Genomic DNA, 23,360 nt, shown 5'->3' with positions numbered 1-23,360 from the left:
AATATTCTCCAGATGGCATAGTAGCTAGAGAATTCAAGGAAATGCAAAGAAAGAAGGTTTGTTTGGTTTCCAGAAACTTCAGTGACAGCAGAAATGTTTTCTGGGGTGGCTGACAAAATGGCTTGAATGAGTGGATAGATCTTTATAGGGTTCTGATTGAGATGCTCTGGAGGGATTGTGCAATGTTGTGAGCCTTGTGCTTTTTATTATTCTAATCATCATCATCATCATCATCATCATCATCATCATCATCATCATTTAAAGACCCCCAAATCCCTTGCAAGGTGGAGTCTGGGCAACTGAATGGAGCTGGCAGAGTGTTTACTGGCCAGATGCCCTTCCTGATGCCAATGGAGAGATTTGTTCAGCAGATATATTCTCATTATGCCCAGAGAGAGAAATATCTGTCTCTACCTAGGATCAAACTCACAGCCTCCTGATTGTGAGGCGAAAGCTCCACTTCTAAGCCACCGCACCACTCCCTTTTTATTATTATTATTCTAGTGGGGGTGGGTGAAACCTATTATGTCCTAAAGGTCATGTCCTGTCCTTAGATTTTTTTTGGGGGGGGGAGGTAAATTGTCAATCCCATCAGCTCCAGAGCTGTGGCTGGAGGTGTTTTGTTTATGAATAGTTGGCCCAGTCTTTCTGAATTGGATACAAAAATCTGCATTCCAAAAGACCAGTCTCTTCTGCTTGAGACTGTTTCCCTATGCAGGAATGTTTCTCCATTTCTTCTTTGGGGAAATGTAATATTCTGTTTTTAATATTAAGAATGAATAATATTTTAATCTGGGGTGGGGGTGGGGCTTTCTACAACTGTCCTCGAGTCATTCAAATGTTGTGCCAAAGGAATAGGATAGGCTTTGTATCACAGCAAAATTGGCTGGGGTGTTGCTAGGAAAAAGCTCTAAGAACTTGTGGGAAAGGAGCCATACTACAGGAGTTGCCATATTATATCCTCTTATTATACTGAGTATCCAAGGGCTTTTTATCACTTATTTTTATTTTATTTTTTTTGCTCAGCTGCTGCTTTTTCTGATTGTTTTACAAAACCTGTGTGGTAGTAATAGAAATGCCTGCACAAGTAAAATCAGAGAGATTTAATTCTGAACAAAGATATTTAGTGTCCAGGCAAAACTCATGGTTTAGTTAATTTAACCTGCAGAGTCGTTTCTCAAGTTTAGAAAGCTTGCCTCTTCCAATCATTTCCAGCATGCAATTCTTACTGAAACAGATTTGTTGAGAGAGAAACTCTTGGCAGGCTTGGAGTGAGCAAAGGCAATTTGCTGAGGACTAAGGTTCACCTAGTAGTTGGCAACTTTTTGTAGGCATACAAAATGTTTCTAATTCAAATTGTTTTGAAATAAAATGCAATTAGTAGCATGGTTACTACAGGACAGCACAACTTCTACATCTGCGTTACCTAATAAAACACTTATTTTATGTCCACATTTATTTACAGTTTGTATAACAGTGTCAGCATAGCCTTGGAATTTACAGTCTGGGGAAATTCCAAACTATAAAAGAGGGTTTTTTTTTCCCAGTCTATTTTGCTATTTTGTGTTGAAAGTGTCCAGAGTATCTCAACAAATTTCCTGGCCAGATCTTTACAGCAGTTTTCCAGAAACGCTGATTTATAATATTAGCCTTTGTTAGCATTTGTTACAGATGTGAAAGCAAAATGTCTACTTCATTTTCAGTCAGTGTTTCAAAATTAAATGAAAGAAATTGGAGGTTGCTGTAACAAATTAAATAATGTAAGAAGTAGCCAAAGCAAATTATTGGATGGGAAAGCTCTCCAAGGATCCATATTTAAGTACTAGCCAATGGAAACTATTCCTTGAATTTGATTTGTGAATTAAGAAAGCTCTTTTTGTTTCAGCATACTATTAGTTGATACAGACACCTGGAGCAATTGCAGCCCTAGTTAGGTGTTATGAAAAGTAATTAAAAAAGCTCTTTTCTAATATGACTTGTATCATTATTTGAGGCATACAATTTAATATTTTTCATGTTTTTATATTCTTGTTTTTGTGATATTGCAAGGCACCAAGACTGATTGATAGTTATGTGGGTGGCATATAAACTAATTAAATAAACAGACAAATAAATAAATATAGCTCTCTAAGTGTTGATGCATACACTGAGAAAGTACCTTCATGCAGGCATTTATACATGCATAGTCCTGCTTCATAGAGAATGGCTGCTATGGAGGCAGACACCTGGAAGATAAATTCAATAGTGCGTGTGATTATTTGGCTCAGACTTATTATTTCTTACATTTTAATTCAATTGCTTTGTATGTACTCTGATGAACGATACTGTGCATGTTCATTCAGAAATAAATTTTGAATGGAATTGAGTTGAATTAAACTTTATTTGGCCAAGTGTGATTTTGACACACAATTTGTCTCTGATAAAAAAGCACTCGATACAGGGGTGAAATGCTCCCGGTTCGGACCGGCTCGGGCGAGTAGGTAGCGATGGCGGTGGGCAGTTCGGAAAACCGGTAGCAAAAATCCCTGCCCCCACCCCACCCCCCATGCCCAGCTGAGCCGCGTGATCATCAGAGCCTTTTTTTCCTTTTAAATGGCTCTGACCAGCCAAGCTCTGACGATCCCAGCTGACTTGATTGCTAATCAGGCAACTCAGCTTGGATCGCCAGAGCCATGTAAAAGAAAAAAAAAGTTTGTTTCCCCCCACCCCCAGCCTCCAGCTTGCTTACCTTTTAGCTGCTGGTTGCAACACTGTAATACTTGCAATCCATTGCGTCAGCAAGCAACTGAATCTCCCTGCCTGCAATCAAGCTCATCGGTGAGCAGCTCTTTCTGCCTGCCTGCCTTCCTGCCTAGACTTGTGGACTTCAACTCCCAGCAAAGCTGGCTGAGGAATCCTGGGAATTGAAGTCCACAAGTTTTAAAGTTGCCAAGGTTGGAGACCCCTGTTCTATTGGGTAAGTTTTTTTCCCCTTTGGGAGCTTTAAAAAAAATAGTTAATTGGGGTTGTTTTTAGTTGTTCTTTTTTAGACCTAGCCATTTAAAGTTTAGGAAGTTTTAAATTTAGCTTTCATATAAAAATAAAATAAAATAATATTTGTGCAGCTTTCTGAGATTTAGTGTGTTTCTGTAGTATTTCACTCTAACTACACAAACACACAAAATCTCACAAAGCTGTATGTGGAATTTTGTGTGTGTAAAGTGTGAAAGTTGGCTTTTTGGGCTTTTTGTGGCTGTGTGAGGTTCCTGCTTGTTGCGGGACCATTTTGGGTCTAGCACAGCTGCTTTTACATTGTGGGTGAGCCAGTTGTGTTGTGTTGTGTTTTGTAGGTTAAAAAAGGGCAAAGAAGTGACATTGACTTGGCCATGCCCACCCAGTCACCTTATCACCAAGCCACACCCACTAATTAAGCCAAACCCACAGAACCGGTAGCAAAAAAATTTAGATTTCACCCCGACTCGATATACATGAAAAGCAACAGAATAATAATAGTCATTATCATCATTATCATCATCATCATCATACCAAGAAAAGTGGGGAGTAAATATACATAGACATTAGATAGCACTGTAAGAATTAGGTGTTTAGCCAAGTAATGGCACGGGGTGGGGGGTGGGCGGGACTGTCCCTGTGTTTAGTTGTTTTGGCCTGCACTGCTCTATAGCACCGAACTGAGGGGAGACGTTGAAACAGTTTATGTCCAGGATGAGGATCTGCTGATATTTTCTTAACCTTCCTTCTGAACTGTACAATATACAGGTCTTCTATGGAAGGCAGGCTGGTTGAAATTGTTCTTTCTGCAGTCTTAACTATCTGTTGGAGTCTGTACCTGTCCTGTTTGGTTGCTGTACCAAACCAGACAGTTATAGAAGTACAAATGGCAGGCTCAATAATTCCTCTGTAGAACTGTATCAACAGCTCCTGGGGAAGACTGAACTTCCTAAGTTAATGCAGGAAGAACATTCTTTTGCCATTTTAATTGGAACTTACATCAACAAATAAATTGTGCCTTTTAAATTGGAATATACACCAAGATAAATAGACATTCAACATACAACTGCAGCAGGAATATTTTCATTGATATCCCTGAGATCTACAATATATATGATTTGGCTCAAAGTATTTGCCTTAACATTTGAAAATTATTACTACTAACAGGTTTTTTTGGATAAAAGGTTCTGACCAAATATGGGTGAATGCTTTAGATTATTTGTCTAAAGGATTTTGGGAGGGAGGGAGGGAGGGAGGAAGGAAGGGAGGGAGGGAGGGAGGGAGGTTTTCCAACATTTACTTCCAGTTTCCCACAAGAAATCTGAATGAGGAAGCCAACAGGAGGCTGGAAGTCACTCCCACTCCCATTGATTTTTTTTTGCCTGCCCACGGTCATTCTATGTCTCTGTTTTGGTAAATATCTCTGAAATGATGACCCAATAGTCATAGTTTGTCTAGTTTTAAATTAATTTATGTTTCAGAGATAGGAATGCACCAGTCTTATGTAATACTTTGAATCAGCATGATGGTACTTATAACAATGTGGAAAAAATATTGAGACTACTCTTCAACCGATTTTGTGTATTCTAAACAATTGAAAGCATTAAGGTGCTCAAATAGTTTTCAGTACATAGTTATTGCCTTCAGGTTTAATCTTTGAAAGATGAGTAGAATGTATCAGAAAATGCAATATCTTGTTACCAACTAAGTTTAGTGACAAGAATGTCTATTATTCTGTATCATAAACATTTCAGCTTGTCAGGCAAGGAGAAGGAAAACTGTTTCATCTCACCAGATCTGTAGGTGAAGATGATAAATTGACATCTGAAGTAGCCTGGTAGGCATTCAAAGCTGTTGTGTTGTCAAAGTACCTTCTTGTTGGTATTGCCAACATAGACAAGTTAATTCTTCAGAACGTTAAACCATTTTTATGCTATGGAGCATAGATGTCAGATATTGGTATCACTAAAACTACTAGGGCCCACTTCCAAAGTAGTAAACAACATTAAAGCCTATTTGAATGGTAAAAGCCCACCTTGTGAGATGAGAGTATGCATCACCATCCACATTGTCCCAGGATCTTTCTTCTGAGAAAGATATTGCAGCCTGAGCAGTTCCATGTTGTAAGGAAGTTGTATCTCATTTGGAGGAAGGACATTATAGACCACAAATCCCGCTAAAGCACAGGTAGCATTTGAAATCACTTAGCTCAGTATATCTTCTTCTGATATACAAAGCCATAATGAGAGGCATTTGGCCCTTTCCCAAACCAATCTCTTGATATAGCCTTTGGACACTGGAGAAGACTGTCCAACCAAAGAGTCTTCATGGCACTGGACAGCATCCTTAATGGTGAACCCTGATGGGCACAGCCAGAAACCCATTTTTTTAGATGATGGAGAAGATCAAAGGATTTACACAACATGTTTTAATTACTTTTAGAGTTTTCTCTCAAATAAACTCTAACATTTCACATTTAGACAGAACCTTAAAGCGTCTCATACTGCCTTCCATAAATGTGGCACAGCTACCACAGGCTTCAGTATGTAATTTAGTAACAGTTTTCTCACACTTGGCCTCATATGAAATTAGTAGCAGATTTTACTTTTATGGTGAGCAGATTGTTCACATTCTGAGAATGCACTGCAATTTTTCCTGCAATAAAACAATTCATATATTTTGTTTTTTTTAAAAAAATAAATTTCTTCCCAGAGGGCAATCAATGTAACTAGATATAACTTTATTTAAGTTGTAAGTCTTGGCTGATGCATCAAGCCATTTTGTTTTCATGATAACACAAACCTCTTCTATCAATCAACCATACAGCATTATAGTAAGGCAGGGGGGAAAATGCACAATGTCCTAATGTGATTTGCTTTTGAAATTAATATGGATGGAGCAAATTATAATCCATAAATGAATACTTAAATACCTGTGAGGCAGGGGTGAAATTCAGCAGTTTCTGGAGAACCAGTAGTGGAAATTTTGAGTAGTTCAGAGAACCGGCAAATAGCACCTCTGGCTGGCCCCAGAGTGGAGTGGGAATGGAGATTTTCCAGTATCCTTCCCCTGGAGTGACTGGGAATAGAGATTTTGCAGTATCCTTCCCTTGCCATGCCCACCAAGCCACGCCATGCCCACCAAGCCATGCCCACAGAACCAGTAGTAAAAAAAAATTGAATTCCACCACTGCTGTAATGCTAACATTACAGTCAAAGTAGCAACTGTAATGAACAAACAATTTCTCCATGGTTAGTTTAATCAAATATCTTACCATTTGGGTTCTTTTGACTGTCTGTCTGTCTACCTATCTTTCTGATTGTGAGTACTTGACTTACAAGTGCATTTTAAGCAAATTAAATTTTACTGGCAATGTTTAGGGAAAATTTGAATAAGGAATAACAAAAATGCTAATAATAAGAAATGCACCTTTATGTATCTGTTTGTGTGTTGAAGGATATGTGAATCAGAACAGCTGGAGTGCAAACAGCTGGACTGTGAATGATTTTTTTTCTTTTTTGCTGATCAGGGCGTGTACTCATAATTCTGAATGCTGTCAAGAGAAAAAGTTGTTCTTCTTAGAAAGTTTAAATTAACAATACAGCAAGATCAACCCAGGATTGAACAATTTAAGGAAAATGAACAAAAATACACAAACAAGCTGATTTCTTCCAAAGTTAAAATCTCCAAAAAACTTAATCTTTTAACAAGAGATATATGGATGAAATAAGAGTGGGAACAAAATGCAGCAGCCATCAACTCACCACCTGTGTATTTTATTTCTTTCAGCTGTCGCTTGGATTTTGTTATGTATTTGCACTGGGGCTACGGAAATAGGTAAGATTACTGAACTTTTAAAATGTGGTCATAACAGGGAGTAGTGGGAGATGATGAGGCTAAATTGCAAAAAAATAATTAACTGTGGTAGCTTTGCCAGAAACGCATATCATATTTCAGAAGTCTGGGGGGAAAATGGATTTTAGCCCTGAATAAGGAAGAAGTGGATTGAGATAGTAATGCTGTGGATTTTGAACTAAATATGTCATACAGTTCAGTCAATGGATTACCTACTATTGTTGAGAACATGACTGTGTGTAGATGTCATAGTAAACAAAATACTAACCACTCAGAAATAAGATATTTTTAAGCACACAAGTGCAGCTACCTGAAAAGTATTAAGATAAGGAAAGATCAACCATTCAAAAGGTAATATATCTGCAGATACCGATCATTTGAAAACATCTGCAAAATGGATTGCATATAACAGGAACAAAACAATGGCAACAGGTAAACCATATGTGAGAAAGCATTGCAGTACAAAAATGTTTTCTATAAAGGCATCCATATGGTTTCTAGCTACCAATGCTCTCCATGTACAGACATTACAGAGTGGCTGATAAGAGCTGGACCTGATATTTCTTATTGCTAATATGACACAGGATATGCTTTTTATTAAAAAAAAAAAAAAGAAATTCAGCAGCAGTGGTTAATCAGTACGGTTACAGCTTATCTTGGAAAGCTGCCCACAATTGAAACGGGGTGAAAGAAAATCTCCAAAGATTAGACTTTCTGCTGGTTTGAGATGTTATGATTTGGTGATATCTCTTAGGCACATATAAAGAAAGGATCATTTGAAGCAGAGCTCACTACAACATCAAAGAGGCAACTATACAAGATTTTTTTAGGGCTAAAAACAAAGCAAGCGAGTATATTTATTTGATCTTCCAGTAATTTCTAATTTCTTTTGTGGAAAGTTAAGAAATATAAGTGCATATTTATCTAGAACAGTATAAAAGACATCAAGGGGAAATGACCTTTTAATATCTGGAGGCAACTGTTTTGTTGGAGAGTTATAATCAATGTACACAATATTTATAGCTATTGAAAAAGAAATGCCCCCAAGCATATATTAATAAGCTGATAAAATACAGCAGGTGAGTATTATGAAAGAATTATTTTAAAAAAGCAATTGTTTTTCTTTCTCTCATTTCTTACTGCATACTCCACTCAATTCTTTTGAAGACATTTACATTGTGGCAGATTGTGTTATGACATTATGAAGATATTAACAAAACCATATGGTGTTTGCTTTTATATTCTGATAACAAATCTGCTAATTCCACAGTGGATAGGGGATGTGCAACCAGGAAGCTGCCTGAAGGTATCTAATTAAGGAGAAGAGAAAGTCTTAAAAGAGCAAGAAAGATCGTTCTCTTTGTGATTTTCTTTCTTTCTATTTGCAAGGATATATTGCAGTTCCAATTAAAGGAACTTTCATCGGTTTGTTTGTTGGTTTGAATTGCACTTTCATGTTTCTTGTAAGGAAGATACATGAAAGGATTGCCAGCAGTATCCATAGCTGCCTTGTAGTTGTTGCTTATGAATTAAGTTAAAGGCACAAAAATAAAAGTTACCGAGAACTCAAATGTTACTTTTGGCAAAGAACATGGAACTAAGAATGTATCACCATACACTCCCACATTTCGTTATGCACATCTGTCAAAAGTCTTTGGAGAGATTTCAAGGAAACATTCTCAGTTGGTAAGCAATTAAGGAGAAGTTGTAGAATCAACTGTTCTTCCATCCTCCTTCCGAAATTATAATTCTGCCTGTGAACAAACTATAAAAATCCATTCATCTCATTGACTTTCCTCGGCCAATTGTATGTTATATTTTAATTTGGACATCATACCGATATTGCTGTCCCTACCAAAAGATTTCACAAGAGCAGGAGAGTTGGACTAGAAGACCTCCAAGGCTCCTTTCACCTCTGTTACTCAGTATTCTGTATGTTAAGGAAAGACCAAAGTATTTTGATAAAACTAAATAATTTTCCAGAATCCAGAGGGTAGATGCTTGTGTTCCAGGGATGGGTTCTAATTTTTTTTACTATCAGTTCTGTGGGCGTGGCTTATTTTGTGAGCATGGCTTGATGGTCATGTGACAATTATTTAGGATTTAGCAGAGGTACTGGTCTACCAGGCTTTTAACTGCTTGCAGAGCTGTACCGATCTACCTATTTATTTTTGCAGGCACTCGTCTACCCATTTATTTTTGCAGGCACTCGTCTACTCATTTATTTTCTTTTAACACTGATCAGCTGTAGGGCAGCCCTTTGAAGCCTCACGGCAAGAGTTTAAACAGTTGTTTTCCCTCTAGCCATCAGCTGGGACTCAAGAGGCAGCAATAGATTGGGGGTGGGGCCAAATAAAAGGTAAGAATAACGCGGGGGGAGGTGGGGGAGCAGAACTGGTTTGGTGATGTCATATCATCACCGCTACCAGCTCGACGGAACCAGGCCGAACCGGGAAGAACCCACCACTGTTGTGTTCCCTGATATAGATGGCTTATGTGAAGAACCAGTCATAAACAGAAGCAGCATGAAAATTTGGTTCCTTGAGAGAAATCCAGACTAGATTTGCTCTGCTTTGACTATATGATGTTTTATTGTTCATCTATGTCTCTATTGCTTAACAGAGATTTAAAAAAAGATGCACTGCAGCTTTGCAACACCAATGCAAATGTACGTTTTTTCCTGAAGAGCATATATACAGATACCTATGCACAATATGGCAAAAAAAGTGTGAACGTACTACTGCACAGTGTTTTCAAGTCATTTTCCTTTTATTTAAGAGCTTCATGTTACATTTTGTTCAAAGGATGTGGAGACAAGCAATGCCAAAACACACAGCCATTTTCTCAGTCATAATGCAAAAATTCATTTGCACAATGAATCAGAATTCTCTTTTTCTATATCTTTTCAGATTTTCTGAAGCCTGAATTTTCAAATTTTTGATTTCGATTTAATTTAATCTAAATATTTTAATAAATTACATCACAGTTGGAGAACTTGTTTTTCATTTTTTATGTAAAAATGAAAGAACAGAAAGCCATATACTATTGATAGTCTTTTAAAAAATCAGCTGTTCATACTCTGTTTGCCTATATTGTGAATAGCTATGAGAAGAGAAAAAACTTTCCAGGTACACAAACCAATGGAATTGAAATTATACTTTCCAATATACAGGGTGTTCCAAAAATCAGGCTCTATAGACCAATCACAATATTCATTCATTTATTCATTCATTTATTTTTATCCCACCTTTATTTTTTAACAAATAACTCAAGATGGCTAACACATCCAACACACTTTCCTTCTTCTATTTTCTACACAACAAAACTCTGTGAAGTGCGTTGTGCTGGATGACATAAAATCATCCAGCTGGCTTTCATGGCTAAAGCAGCACTTGAACTCATGGTCTCTTGCTTTCTAGACTGGTGTCTTAACCAAGATGGCTTTCTCAGCAAAAATGGGATGTTCAAAGGTCATGTATCAAGTGAATAAGTGTTTAGAAGAAAATGGGAACCACACTGAACAGGGGCCTGATGTTTAGTACACTCTGTGCATTCCCCATCCCTTATACACTTGAGCCCAAGTGAAAGGTCCCAGTACCGCTCCAGTATGTTTATGATTGGAGACACTTGATTGCCTGTTTTGCCTAAATAATTTTCTCCTTGTTCACCAATATAATTTTATTTTTTATTTGGAGGTATCAATAGGAACCCATTTTTCAAGGGAGGTTGTTGTTATTGTTGTTAGTTGCGAAGTTGTGTCCGACCTATCGCGATCCCATGGACAATGTTCCCCCAGGCCTTCTACCATCCTCTGAAGTCCATTTAAGCTCACGCAGACTGCTTCAGTGACTCCATCCAGCCACCTCATTCTCTGTCGTCCCCTTCTTCTTTTGCCCTCAGTCATTCCCAGCATTAGGCTCTTCTCCAGTGAATCCTTCCTTCTCATTAGGTGGCCAAAGTATTTGAGTTTCATCTTCAGGATCTGGCCTTCTAAAGAGCAGTCAGGGTTGATCTCCTCTAGGACTGACTGGTTTGATCACCTTGCAGTCCAAGGGACTCAGAGGAATTCAAGGGAGGTAAACATACTGTTTTGAAATTTTTCAGGTTTGTGCGTGATCTATGCATTTGTAATGGTTCATTGGAAAGTAATATGCTGGGGTGGGAGGCTGTTATCTTATAATGGGGTAGCTTTTTTGTCTAGTTTAGTGATGGAACTGCCTTTAGGAAGAAATCATTATCTGGATGGTTTAAAAAGGATGTCTCTATCGAGATTGATTGAAAATTTGTTCCAGATGCAGAGAATGCAAATACTGTGATATGCATTAGATGGAATGAAAAAAATTGCAGGGGTTTTAGTCACATGGCTTGGCACTTTGTCCTTATTAGAAAACCAACAATGAATAACAGGGATTTGACAAGCTGCGGCAAACTTATATGAACAATTAATCGGTGAACTGATGCAATGTTTTACATTTGCTAGGGCTTATTGGTACTCTAATGTATCTTAGCTCACTAACCATCACCCATAGCCAAGAACGTTGGCAGCTTACAAATTAATTTAGGAGAGTAGATAAAGTCTTCAGCAATAACCCACTAAAAGCCATCACTTATTGGTGCATAATATTATGAAACGCTACAAATCTCTCCTTAGGGAAGAGAAAAACAAGGCCAGTAAGGGTATGTGAATATCATAGATTGATGGAGTTAAGAATTCCTTTGTTTGTGCTTCACAGCTATAGATCTAAAAAAAGTCTTTACCAAATCCTATTAAAGAGGTCCCAATTGACACTTATGAGGAACACTTTCAAATATTAAATACTGTGGTGGAACAAAAATTTCTATAGGATGCTATCTCCTTTGCTATGCTGCACTTTTGGCCACTGGTCTGTCTCTTAGAACAGATTAAATGTATAGAATCTCTTAGGTTAGGAAAGGCTCCAAGCTGTGATCAGAGTTCCTTAACAAATATTCCAATTTTTGTCTTTGGATATATCAACCAAACAGAAAATATATCTAAGAATTTTAAGTATGATATCTACCCATGTTTTCCTGAAAATAAGACCCTGTCTTATATTTTTTTGAACCCTGAAACAAGTGCTTGGCCTTATTGCCACGCGCTCAAAAGCCGAATTGGGCTTATTATCAGGGGATGTCTTATTTTGGGGAAAACAGGGTATGTCTATTCATAAGAAATGCATTGAAAAGGATTCATGTAACTACAGATCTATTAGCTTTTTGTCTGTAACGGCTAAAATTTATGCTACACATTTGAACCAAAAGACAGTCTGGACTCAGGAGGAATTTTTGCTGGAGGAAGATGATTTTTACTTGGACTGGAGCAGGATGAATTTCAAATAGGGTGCCCAACATTAGACAAGATTTTTATACTGCGCCATCTGATAATACATTAAATCGCCTTTTTATGTGGCATTTCTCAGTTTAAAATCAGCATTTGATTTGTTGTCTCAAAATTTAGTCTGGGACAAATCCCAAATATAATGATGATGAACATCTGATATGTTTAATCCAGAAGTTATATATGAGTATTTCACTTCAAATAAAATGCACCTAAACTGTACCAACTGAAAAAAGGCGTAAGCATTGTTGTATTTTATTTCTAGATTAATAAAATAATGTTGGGGTTGGAGCTTTAGACCCTTTGGAGAACCATGCCCCTAAAATTGCCAGATGCATGAGTCCCTTGTTTCTTTGTGCAGATTATACAGATATTTTATAGTTTGAATCAACTCAGAATAGCACTGAAATCTATTATATACTCTACAGTATATGTGTTATATGTGTGTGTGTGTGTTTCCTCGAAAATAAGACCCTGTCTTATATTTTTTTGAAACCTGGAATAAGCGCTTGGCCTTATTGCCATGTGCTCAAAAGCCTGATTGGGCTTATTATCAGGGGATGTCTTATTTTGAGGGACACCCAAAATGGGTGACAACGTCATCCAAAATGGGTGACAATTCCTGCCACCATACTTCATATGTTTTAGCCTCCAGAATCCTAATCATCTTTGTTGCTCTTCTCTGCACTTTTTCTAGAGTCTCAACATGTTTTTTATATAGTGGCTGGATGCAATACAAGAGCCAACAGTGTTGGGGAAGATTCTAAAATCTATTTTTCTTGTTTACATTTATTCTAGGCATCACAATACTTTACTGCATGAATTCCATCAAGGGATTCTGAGAAGTCAAAAGCCCATGCTTCAAAACAGGCCTTTTCTAGAAGCTTTAGAAACCTTTTGTCCTCTCTGAAATGTGAGGAATGGAATGTATTTGCTTTTTCTTGGGTTTCTGCTTAAATATAATACTGTTGGAGGCAAACATATTCTCTCTTTCTCCCTCTCTCGGTGTTCTTGAGAGAGGAAATCTGACATGAGCAGCTGTTAGTAAAGCAGGCTTTATAACTTTCAAAGAAAGCAGATTTATTTGAGGAACTATGTTACAGAGATAGGCAAGAACTTGTAACACCTAACTTCCTACTAGAAAGAAAGCGAGAGATGAAGTACACCATGCAAGAGTGCCTTGGAAGGAAGTGACCTGAAACAGCAATCTCTTAGACAAAGAGCAGGCAGAATGACAGACAAAGAAAGAACATGGAGTAGATCCTTTTCTATCTACGCAGCATCCCTTCTTGTGGTCAATAGGTTATGAGATTCTGGAAAGTCACTTCCACCAGACTCAAAAGTACTCTATAACAACAAAATTACAGTTCCCGTAACATTTCCCTTGGACAGTGCAAGGATTTGTTAGAGTCCGCACATAGATATACAGTACAACATTAATCAAAGTGTATTGTTCTCAATATGCCATTTTACTTTTTCATGCTAAACTATTCTGAGCTATTTTAGATGAAGTAGAAATGTCATTGGTGTTACTACTGTTATTATTTTCTATTTCTATTTTCTATTTCTATTTAAATATAGGCAAAGTTCTGAGTTTTAAACATAGGCAAAGTTAAAAGATGAGAATTGGCTGTTTAAAGCATAAAACATTTCAATGTAAATCCGGATACTATATACTCGTATAAAGATAGGTTTACTTGGTTGGCTAAACTGAAGAGTCGCCTTTTAAATGATTTTTACACTTTTTTGTATGATTTTAAAAGCATTGTTCAACAAACTAATACTGGCAATACATTTCTTGAAGTCTAGAATCGTCATTGAAACAGTACTTTTTAAACTCAGTCATTCTAAAGGTACACATAAATTATTCTTACTTTCATGAACACACAAACCACAAAAGCATATCAATCTCTTTAGCCAGGCTTATAGAATAATTGCTGTCATTTCTCCTTCAGTCACCATAAACCAAACTATGCTTAGTGCCATGCAAGTACTTGAACATTGGGCCTTAACTTAACAAGACGAAATTCAATGTGGAGAAAAGTAGTCTTACACTTAGGCAAGAAAAACCAACAGTACACATACAGATTAGGTGAAACCTGGCTTAATAGCAGTAACTATGTGTGAGATCTTGGAGTCCTAGTGGACAATCAATTAAATATTAGTCAACAGTGTGTGGCAGCAGCCAAAAAACCCCAATGCAATTCTAAAATGCATTAACAGAGGGATTGAATCAAGATCATGTGAGATACTAGTAACACTCTATAAATCCCTAGTAAGACCACACCTAGACTGCTGCATCCAGTTTTGGTCAGCACACAATAAAAAAGATGTTGAGACTCTAGAAAGAGTGCAGAGAAGAGCAACAATGATGATTATGGGCCTGGAGGCTAAAACATATGAAGAATGGTTACAAGAACTGGGCATGGCTAGTCTAGTGAAGAGGTGACATGATAGCAATATTTGAGGGGCCATCACAGAGAAGAGTGGGACAACCTATTTTCCAAAGCACCCAAAGGCCAAACAAGGAGTAATGGATGGAAACTGATCAAGGAGAGATTTAATCTAGAAATAAGGAGAACTTTTCTGACAGTGAGAACAATCAACCAATGAAACAACTTGCCTTCAGAAGTTGTGGCTGCTTCATCACTGGAAGCTTTCAAGAAGAGACTGGACAGCCACTTGTCAGAAATGATATAGGGTTTCCTGCTTGAATATGGGATTGGACTAGATGGCCAACAAGGTCCTTTTCAACTCTGTTAAGTACGTCAGAATGTTTTCATGCTATTGCCTTTTTTATCTATAGAGCATTTAGAGCAATGCAGATTATGGAAGCCATGTTTAATAGAAAAGAATGGATTGCAGTTTTTATTATAATTTTAAAGATGCCCTATCTGATATTCAGTTTAGAGAATAGGAAAGATGATTTGGATAGAAATATGCAGGAACCATAGCTAGACAAAAGGGCAGGAAACATTTTTTTTTAAGTCCTGAGAAATGAGGTAATATTTGGAAGTCACCAGTGGTGAAATTCAAATTTTTTTACTACTGGTTCTGTGGGCATGGCTTGGTGGACGTGGCTTGGTTGGCGTGGCAGGGGAAGGATACTGCAAAATCTCCATTCCCACCCCACTCTGGGGCCAACCAGAGGTAGCATTTGCCGGTTATCCGAACTGCTCAAAATTTCTGCTACTGGTTCTCCAGAACCTGTCAAAACCTGCTGGATTTCACCCCTGGAAATGACTCAGGCGGATGCTTTACTGATTGACTGGAATTTAGGAAAGGGGAAGAGATTCAGCACAATCAGACTTGCAAGATTCTGTAATTAAAAACTCATTATAAATAATTTTAGCCTTCCTGTAGAATTGATTTCCTGGTCTGGTCTACCTAGTGAGGCCGACAGTTATTGGAATTTGATTCAAATGAAGCTGTCTAAAGCATTATTTTGAGAGCATTATTGTTACCCTGCAAATCTCAACCTAATGACCTCCAGATATCTAGGGGAATTTTCCAGATAATTTTTAAGAGATTTAGCAATTCTGGGACCTGATGCACAGCAACATCAGGCCTGATATATATTATTTTCCTAATCTACATTTATGATGGTAAAAAGAGCATAGTGCAATGCTGCCAGCACAAATTGGTTTTCAAAAAATAACTTTCATTGTACCCATAGGTATTTGCAGTAAAAAAAAAAAAACATGCTACTTTGTTTTGAATAACTGTTGATCAGTGTTAAAATTCATACAATAAGTAGGTTGAGAACCAATTAGGCAAATATTCAAACACAATGGTCATTAAGCAAACCCATTTTCCCAATGGTCATTTTTTACCAGAAACTGGCAAAACCTATTGTAAACTGTAAATGGACATAAATAATAATAATAATAATAATAATAATAATAATAATAATAATAATAATAATAATAATAATAATAATAATTTTATTTCTATACCGCCCTTCTCCCGAAGGACTCAGGGCGGTGTACAGCCAATTTAAAAACACAAGACACAACAATAATTAAAAATTAAAATAATTAAATAGATTTGGCCGATTTAAAACCCCAAAAATTTAAAATACCCCAATTTAAAATTATTAAGTTGATAGCCCAGCCCGGCGGAACAACAGGGTCTTCAATGCGCAACGAAACACCCGGAGGTCGGAGATCTTGCGTATTTCCGGGGGCAGTTCATTCCACAGGGCTGGGGCTCCCACAGAGAATGTGAGTCAGTTGCCAAGTTTCCAAAGTACAATCACAGGATTTCAGGGTTTATATGTAGCCATTGTAATTCTGAAAATGGGTGGTTAGTAGTTCTGGGAAGTGCTGTCATAACTGCCAAACAACCATTAAGCTTAACAACCAGTGCATTTGCTTAACAACCATCATAAGAAATGGCCATGTGATACTGTGAGTGATACAGTCATGTGATACTTTGATTTATGACAATAATACAGGGGTGAAATCCAGTCTGACAAGTTCTGGTGAACCGGTAGCGGAAATTTTGCGTAGTTCAGAGAACTAGCAAATACCACCTCTGGCTGGTCCCAGAGTGGGGTGGGAATGTGGATTTCACAGTATCCTTCCCCTGCCACGCCCACCAAGCCACGCCCACAGAACCGGTAGTAAAAAAAAATTGGATTTCACAACTCAGTTACAGTTGTAAATCAAGGACTAATTTTAATATCAAAACATTACAGTACTGGGATCAGTGAGGGCAATATGAATGTATAATCAACAACAGCTCCCCCTCTGGCTGGCTGATGTATAAGAACCCCCAGATGAATGCCATTGTAATCCATGTAAACTGAGCATTTGAAATTTATACATTAATTTAAGTAGTTCTAGTCCACTCTTGTTCAGGATCTCATCATGTGACATCTTACCTAGAGGGAAAATAAATAAAATAAAACATCTATCTACAAAAAGATACTAAAACCAAAAGTATTAAAAGCAAACATCCATTTGCCATTAGGATACTAGAATTACCTCATTTGCTCAGTATGATTGACAATATATTTTCAGATATTTACAAATATAATGATACACAATTGTGAAAGAGCTTTATATGTGTATATTGTTTTTGCTAGCTTTAGATGCTAAAGCTATTTGTTTATGGGCTATTTGTTTAGATGAAATATATTCTCATTCACCCCTTTCTGACACATATCTCTTTAATTAGCCTGACTCCAATTTCTTCTATTGTTCAGTTCATGTCACTGTGACAACTTCTGAGAATGATGAGAAAACACTTTTAAAATGCCAGGAACAAAATTGATTATTTAATATATTATTAAGTAGAAACATATCTATTTTGCTATTTTTTTTCCCATTTATGCATTGATTTATTATATGGTATATTTTATATCCTTGGTTATTATAGAAAACAGCACCTTTACTGGACGTGACTATCTGCTGGCTTCATAACTATGATGCATTTTTTGGCCTGAGATGCATTTATATCTTGATAGCTGCTTGACAGCTGGGTTTGTTGACGGCCCCAGCACATGCTCCCTCTGGTAGATTTGTTAATATCTCATCAGTTCAATGACTCTCAAAGCCCCACTATCTTTCCTATAAACTAGTAAACATAATTTTTAGTACATGATTTATATCCTAGAAAAACTTCACATATCAGCTAACTGCTTATTCTCCTTAACATCTCAGTTCCTCAGTTTTGCAGACCTGAGAACAGTAGCAAATTTTGTCCCTTAATAAGAGTAATATTATCTGGTTTCATATATTACACTAAATTAGAACTGATTAACCCTTATTGAATAAGTCAAAATAAATTGGATCACACCACATCTTAAATCAAGGTTTGCAGGTTACAATGGTGAAGGGTTACAGTTCAAACAACACACTACTAAAACCAAGCTATGTTATTACTTGACATAGTGCATAACTCCAACCATTCCATTCAATCATGAATGGAAAAGCACAGTCATAATAACCCAGAAGAAATGTCTATCGAGTTTCTCAGTCATCCAAGTCATTGTTGTCCCAAAGGTGCTTTTTCAAGAGGCAACTGGATTTTCTGTTTTTTCTTTGAAGACATTTTGCTTCTCATCCAAGAAGCTTCTTCAGCTCTGACTGGATGGTCCTTCCATTCCCCACTATCCAGTCAGAGCTGAAGAAGCTTCTTGGATGAGAAGCAAAATGTCTTTTATAGTAAATACCCATAAATCTTTATTCAGAAAAACAGTCTTCCTATGTTTAGGTTGACTTATTCCATACAGTCCCCTTCAAGTATGTTGGATTGCAACTCCCAGAAATAATTTCATTTAATGGTTTGGGGGGAAATGAAATCAAGGTTTTTTTCAATACATTCTAAATCAGAGGTGTCAAGCTCATGGCCCACGGGCCGGATGTGTCATGCGCTGGCCATGCCGATACCCAGTTTAGCAAAGGGGGGAAAACGTCGTGATATGTCATGTGATGACTCTGTGATGATGGAAGTTTGACACCCCTGTTCTAAATCATAGTTCAGGAGATTAGAAATCCTTTGATTCTTTAAATTCATTCACATCTTTGAGAATAAAATCAAATAAAAGGTACATAGCCATACTAATATCTTCCTACCTAAACTACCATATATATTTTTCTGAAAAGGCTCTGAAATCAGTTTTAAAGGTGAAATCTTGATAATCTCATTATTGAAATGGTATGACTATTGATTTTCTAGAAACTTTTTTTTTTTAAAATTAGTGGAGCTGAGAAATAATTTGAGACAGTGCTTAATGGATTCAATCAATAGCATGCCTAATTCTGCTACTAAAAGTCCATTTTGGCAAACCACACCATTTCATTTAAAAAATAAATAAATATGTAATTGATTTCTCTCCCTTCTCTGGTTCATATAAATGTCAGAGATCTTGGCTAATATGCCTCCCTTAAAAAAAAAATTCTGCCTTAAAAGTGCATCAAAAACAAAATCAATTCTTAAACATTGTTGGGGGGTTACTGTCAATCCAGTAGCAGACTTTAGCAGATTAGATTTAGTTAGAATGAAGTTACCCAGCTGGGAGGGCAATACAACAGCAAGCCAGAGGTGAAATGCTACCGGTTTGCTCCAGTACGAACGAATCAGTAGTGATAAAAATTACCGGTTTGGGCGAACAGGTAGTTAAAAAAAGCTACTGGTTTGGGTGAACCGGTAGTTAGCTACCAGTTCAGTTGAACCGGTAGTTTAAAAAGCTATCTGTTCAGTCAAACCGGAAGTTAAAAAAAGCTACCTGTTCCTCTGAACCGGTATTTCCGACATTCAGCTGTGCCACGCGGTTTAGCTTTGCTAGAAAGCAGGAAATCCTGCTTTCTAGCGAAGCTAAATCATGCAGCACAGCTGATCCCCCCCTCACTGTTCTATTTACCTTCCCAAGCATCCTTTTGGTGCTTACTGGCATGCGCATGTTAAGGGCATGCTATGGGGGAAGCTATGAGAGAAGCTTCTCCAGTTTATGGGACCAGAATAAAGCATGCACAGGTGCCTGAGTGCCTAAGCCTTTTTTCATAAAAGCCATCACATGATATAGCATGCTACTTTAGCAGACTATGTGAGTTCTGAAGTTAACTAATAGCGAGAGTTGATTTTGTATGCGTTTGGTACATTCTAACCATGCCATCTAACCCACATATCATAGGTATCATCTCTGCATCATGATTATGGACTATAACGAATGGATTACATCAAAAATTTCAAGACAAGTTTTATGTCTTCCAAAATTATCTTATTTCCATATTCATATCTGGTGAGCTATCGTTCTCTTTTGTATGAAATGTCTTGCTGCCACTTTTTCCTCTCCCTTGTCTTCTTTTCTTGTTAATATTGATTTAATATATGGTTTTCCTCAGAGAGGAAAAGACAGAGAAGATTCACAAGCTTCAATTATGCCAATGTAATTCCCATCATAATATTCGCTGTTAATTAGTACTTTTTGTTCTTGTTTGCTATTAGCCTCATCCTGTGTATGAACGTGTGGGCAATGTAACTCATTAACATTTCCAGTTAGAGTGTAGTCTTTTTAATCTTTTTGTTTTAAAGCACCTATATCCTTTCTGTCTGAGGGCTGTGCTTGTGCAGAAGTTATTCAACATATCCATAAATTTTTGGATTTCCCAGAAAGGAAGGTGGTACAATACAAAAGGACCAGTGGTGGGATTCTACTGGTTCTAGGCAGTTTGGCCGAACCATTTGTTAAATTGCTGGCTTGCCCCGCCCCTTGCCAATAAATAGTGGGGGCAGGGCGGGGTGAGGGGCAGGCGAGCCAGTAATTTAACAAACGGTTCGGTGTTTTTTTGCAATTTATTGGCCTTGCAGCACACCAAACTGTTTGTTAAATTGCTGGCTCGCCCACCCCTCCTCCCACCCGCGTGGCATCACCCTACCCTAGCCCAGGGCTGGGCAATTGTGGCTCTTTTACAACCTGTGGACTTCAACTCCCGCCTTGCCCATTCTGGGGAATTGTGGAGAATTCTGGGAGTTGAAGTCTTAAAGATGCCAAAGTGGGAGATATCTGCTGTTACACTGTAGAATCCTTTCAAGCATGAAGGTGGCCAAGTATCCTCCTTGAGAGACAACAGTTGAACATCAGGAGGGCTGTTAGAGGGCAGGGTTATATTTGGAAATTTTTGCATTTTTGCAGGTGGTGCAAGACGATCTGGTGTCTGCAATGGAGAGCAAAATCCGGCTTCTTCTCTCCGCTGTAAGTGTGGCATCAGGATTCCACCTTGGTATATTTGCGGCACAAGGCAGCCCTCATCTCCTGCCGCTTGGGACTCGGAGCGGTAAACAGCGTCTGGTTCAGGGAGTAGCCGGATTTTGCTCTCCATTGCTCTCTCGGCCCCCTGCAAGCTCTCATCTCTCGAGGAGCCCTCCCTGAAGTGCTGCAGGAAACTTTGGTTGGGCTTCTCGAGAGATGAGAGCTTGCAGGGGGCTGAGAGAGCAATGGAGAGCAAAATCTGGCTGCTCCCTGAACCAGACGCTGTTTACCGCTCCGAGTCAGCAGGAAATGAGGGCTGCCTTGCACCGCAAATATACCAAGGCGGAATCCTGATGCTGCACTAACAGCAGAGAGAAGAAGCTGGATTTTGCTTTCCATTGCAGACACCAGATCGGCCCCCTGCAAGAGAATGAGAGAGAGAAAGTGGGGAAGAGTGGGGGAGAGAGAGAGAAAGAGCGGGAGAGAGAAAGAGGGAGAGAGAGAGAGAGAGAAAGAGGGGGAGAGAAAAAGAGTGAGGGAGAGAGAGAAAGAGAATGAGAGAAAGGGGGAGAGAAAGAGAAAGAGGGGGAGAGAGAGAGAGAAAGAGAGGGAGAGAGAGAAGGGGGAGAAAGAGAGAATGAGAGAGAGAGTGGGGGAGAGAGAGAAGGGAGGAGAGAAATAATGAGAGAGAGAGAGTGGGGGAGAGAAAGAGGGGGGAGAGAAAGAGAGAATGAGAGAGAGAGAGTGGGGGAGAGAGGGAGAGAGAAAGAGGGGGGAGGGAATGAGAGAATGAGAGAGAGAGTGGGGGAGAGAGGGAGAGAAAGAGGGAGAGAGAAAGAGAATGAGAGGGAAAGAGTGGGAGAGAAAGAGGGGGAGAGAGAATGAGAGAATGAGAGAGAAAGAGTGGGAGAGAGAGGGAGAGGGAGAGAGAAAGAGGGAGAGAGAGAAAGAATGAGAGAGAGGGGGGAGAGAGAAAGAGAATGAGAGAAAGAGTGGGAGAGAGAGAAAGAGGGGGAGAGAAAGAGGGGGAGAGAGAAAGAGGGGGGAGAGAAAGAGAATGAGAGAGGGGAGAGAGAAAGAGAGAATGAGAGAGGGGGGAGAGAGAGAGAAAGTGGGGGGGAGAGTGCCTGAAGGACCCTGTCCCGTCACTGGGAGTCCAGGTGCTTCAGCAAGCGGTGTGCTGGATTCGTATTAGTGGTCCGCGAAATTTAAAATTATGAACTTGGTGGTCCCTGAGGTCCAAAAGATTGGGGACCCCTGCGCTGGAGGATTTAAGTAGCTTAACTGTGCTTGCTTGCCATTACAGAGTTGGAAGGGACCTTTGGAGGTCTTCTAGTCCAGAGATCTCCAACCTTGGCAACTTTCTCTGCCTGAGCCTTATGCTTCCTGAGAGGCAAAAGGCTGGCCCCAAAGCCCTAGCTCAGAGGTCTTCAAACTTGGCAGCTTTAAGACTTGTGAACTTCAACTCCCAGAATTCTCTAGCCAGCATAGCTGGCTGGGGAATTCTGGGAGTTGAAGTCTGCCAGGCTTAAAGTTGCCAAGGTTGGAGATCTCTGGACTAGAAGGTAAATGATGGCATAAATGATGACCAGTCAAAAGTGCGAGTACCTGTCAGAAATCACTTTTTTCAGCCCTCTGGGTAGTCCCTATGTGCAAAGTTATTTTTGACCGGTCCTCGCACTTTTGACCAGTCCTTGAACTTACGACTGTCCTCATATTTTACATTTTGCGCCCTATCTTGTCACCCTGGTCAGGAGAAGTAGTGGTGAAATGATTGACACAGTTGTTAAGAATGCTGCAATGGGCATAAATGTGAGGATGGTCATAAGTGCGAGGACCGGTCAAAAGTGCGAGGAGCAGTCAAAAATGACTTTTTTCAGCCCTCTGAGTAGTACCTATGCACATAGGTACATAATACCTATGCACCCACCTGGTCACATGATCAGTTAGCCACGCCTACCCAGTCACATGACCAGCTAGCCACACACACAGTCATATGACCACCAAGCCACACCCCCAACTAAGCCACGCCCACAGAACTGGTTGTTAAAAAAATTGAATTCCACCACTGAAAAGGACTCATCTGAGCATCTAAAATAGTTCACAATTCGGAAAACCCAATGATTATATAGTGCAGGAAGTTTTAATTGAAGGACAGTCCAAATATTCATGGTAGTGGAAGGATGCTAGAATATTTCTGCATCTCTGAAAGGGAACAGAAGGCTTCTAGAATATTTCAAGATCAATTGCACAACATTCATGTGAATCAGGGACAGGTTTCTACTTCTATTTTTCTAGACTAAAATCCAAGGTGACATTATGTATATCATGACATTGTTATGCAAATTAGACAAATTATACAATACATAATATGCACAGTGGTGTCAAAATGTACATGATGTGACTTGCCTCTCTGACACCCATGTGGAAGCCTATGACATCTACTGTCAAACTTCAAAC

The 23,360-nt window shown here is 38.7% G+C and overlaps 1 protein-coding gene across 1 annotated transcript in view; it reads left to right on the top strand.

The window, feature by feature from the left end:
* The window catches only part of VWDE (von Willebrand factor D and EGF domains), a 325,020-nt gene that overhangs the window by 75,785 nt on the left and 225,875 nt on the right, over positions 1-23,360 (top strand). Inside the window, exon 2 of the mRNA XM_034424473.3 lies at positions 6,781-6,828. Coding sequence (XP_034280364.3) covers positions 6,781-6,828 — 48 coding nt within the window. The remainder of the gene's footprint in view (positions 1-6,780; positions 6,829-23,360) is intronic.

Source organism: Pantherophis guttatus, chromosome 1, assembly GCF_059756535.1.
Source record: "Pantherophis guttatus breed Tessera chromosome 1, ASM5975653v1, whole genome shotgun sequence".
NCBI lineage: Eukaryota > Metazoa > Chordata > Lepidosauria > Squamata > Colubridae > Pantherophis > Pantherophis guttatus.
Note: the sequence above shows the minus strand (reverse complement) of the source record. Positions and strands in the feature narration are given on the sequence as shown.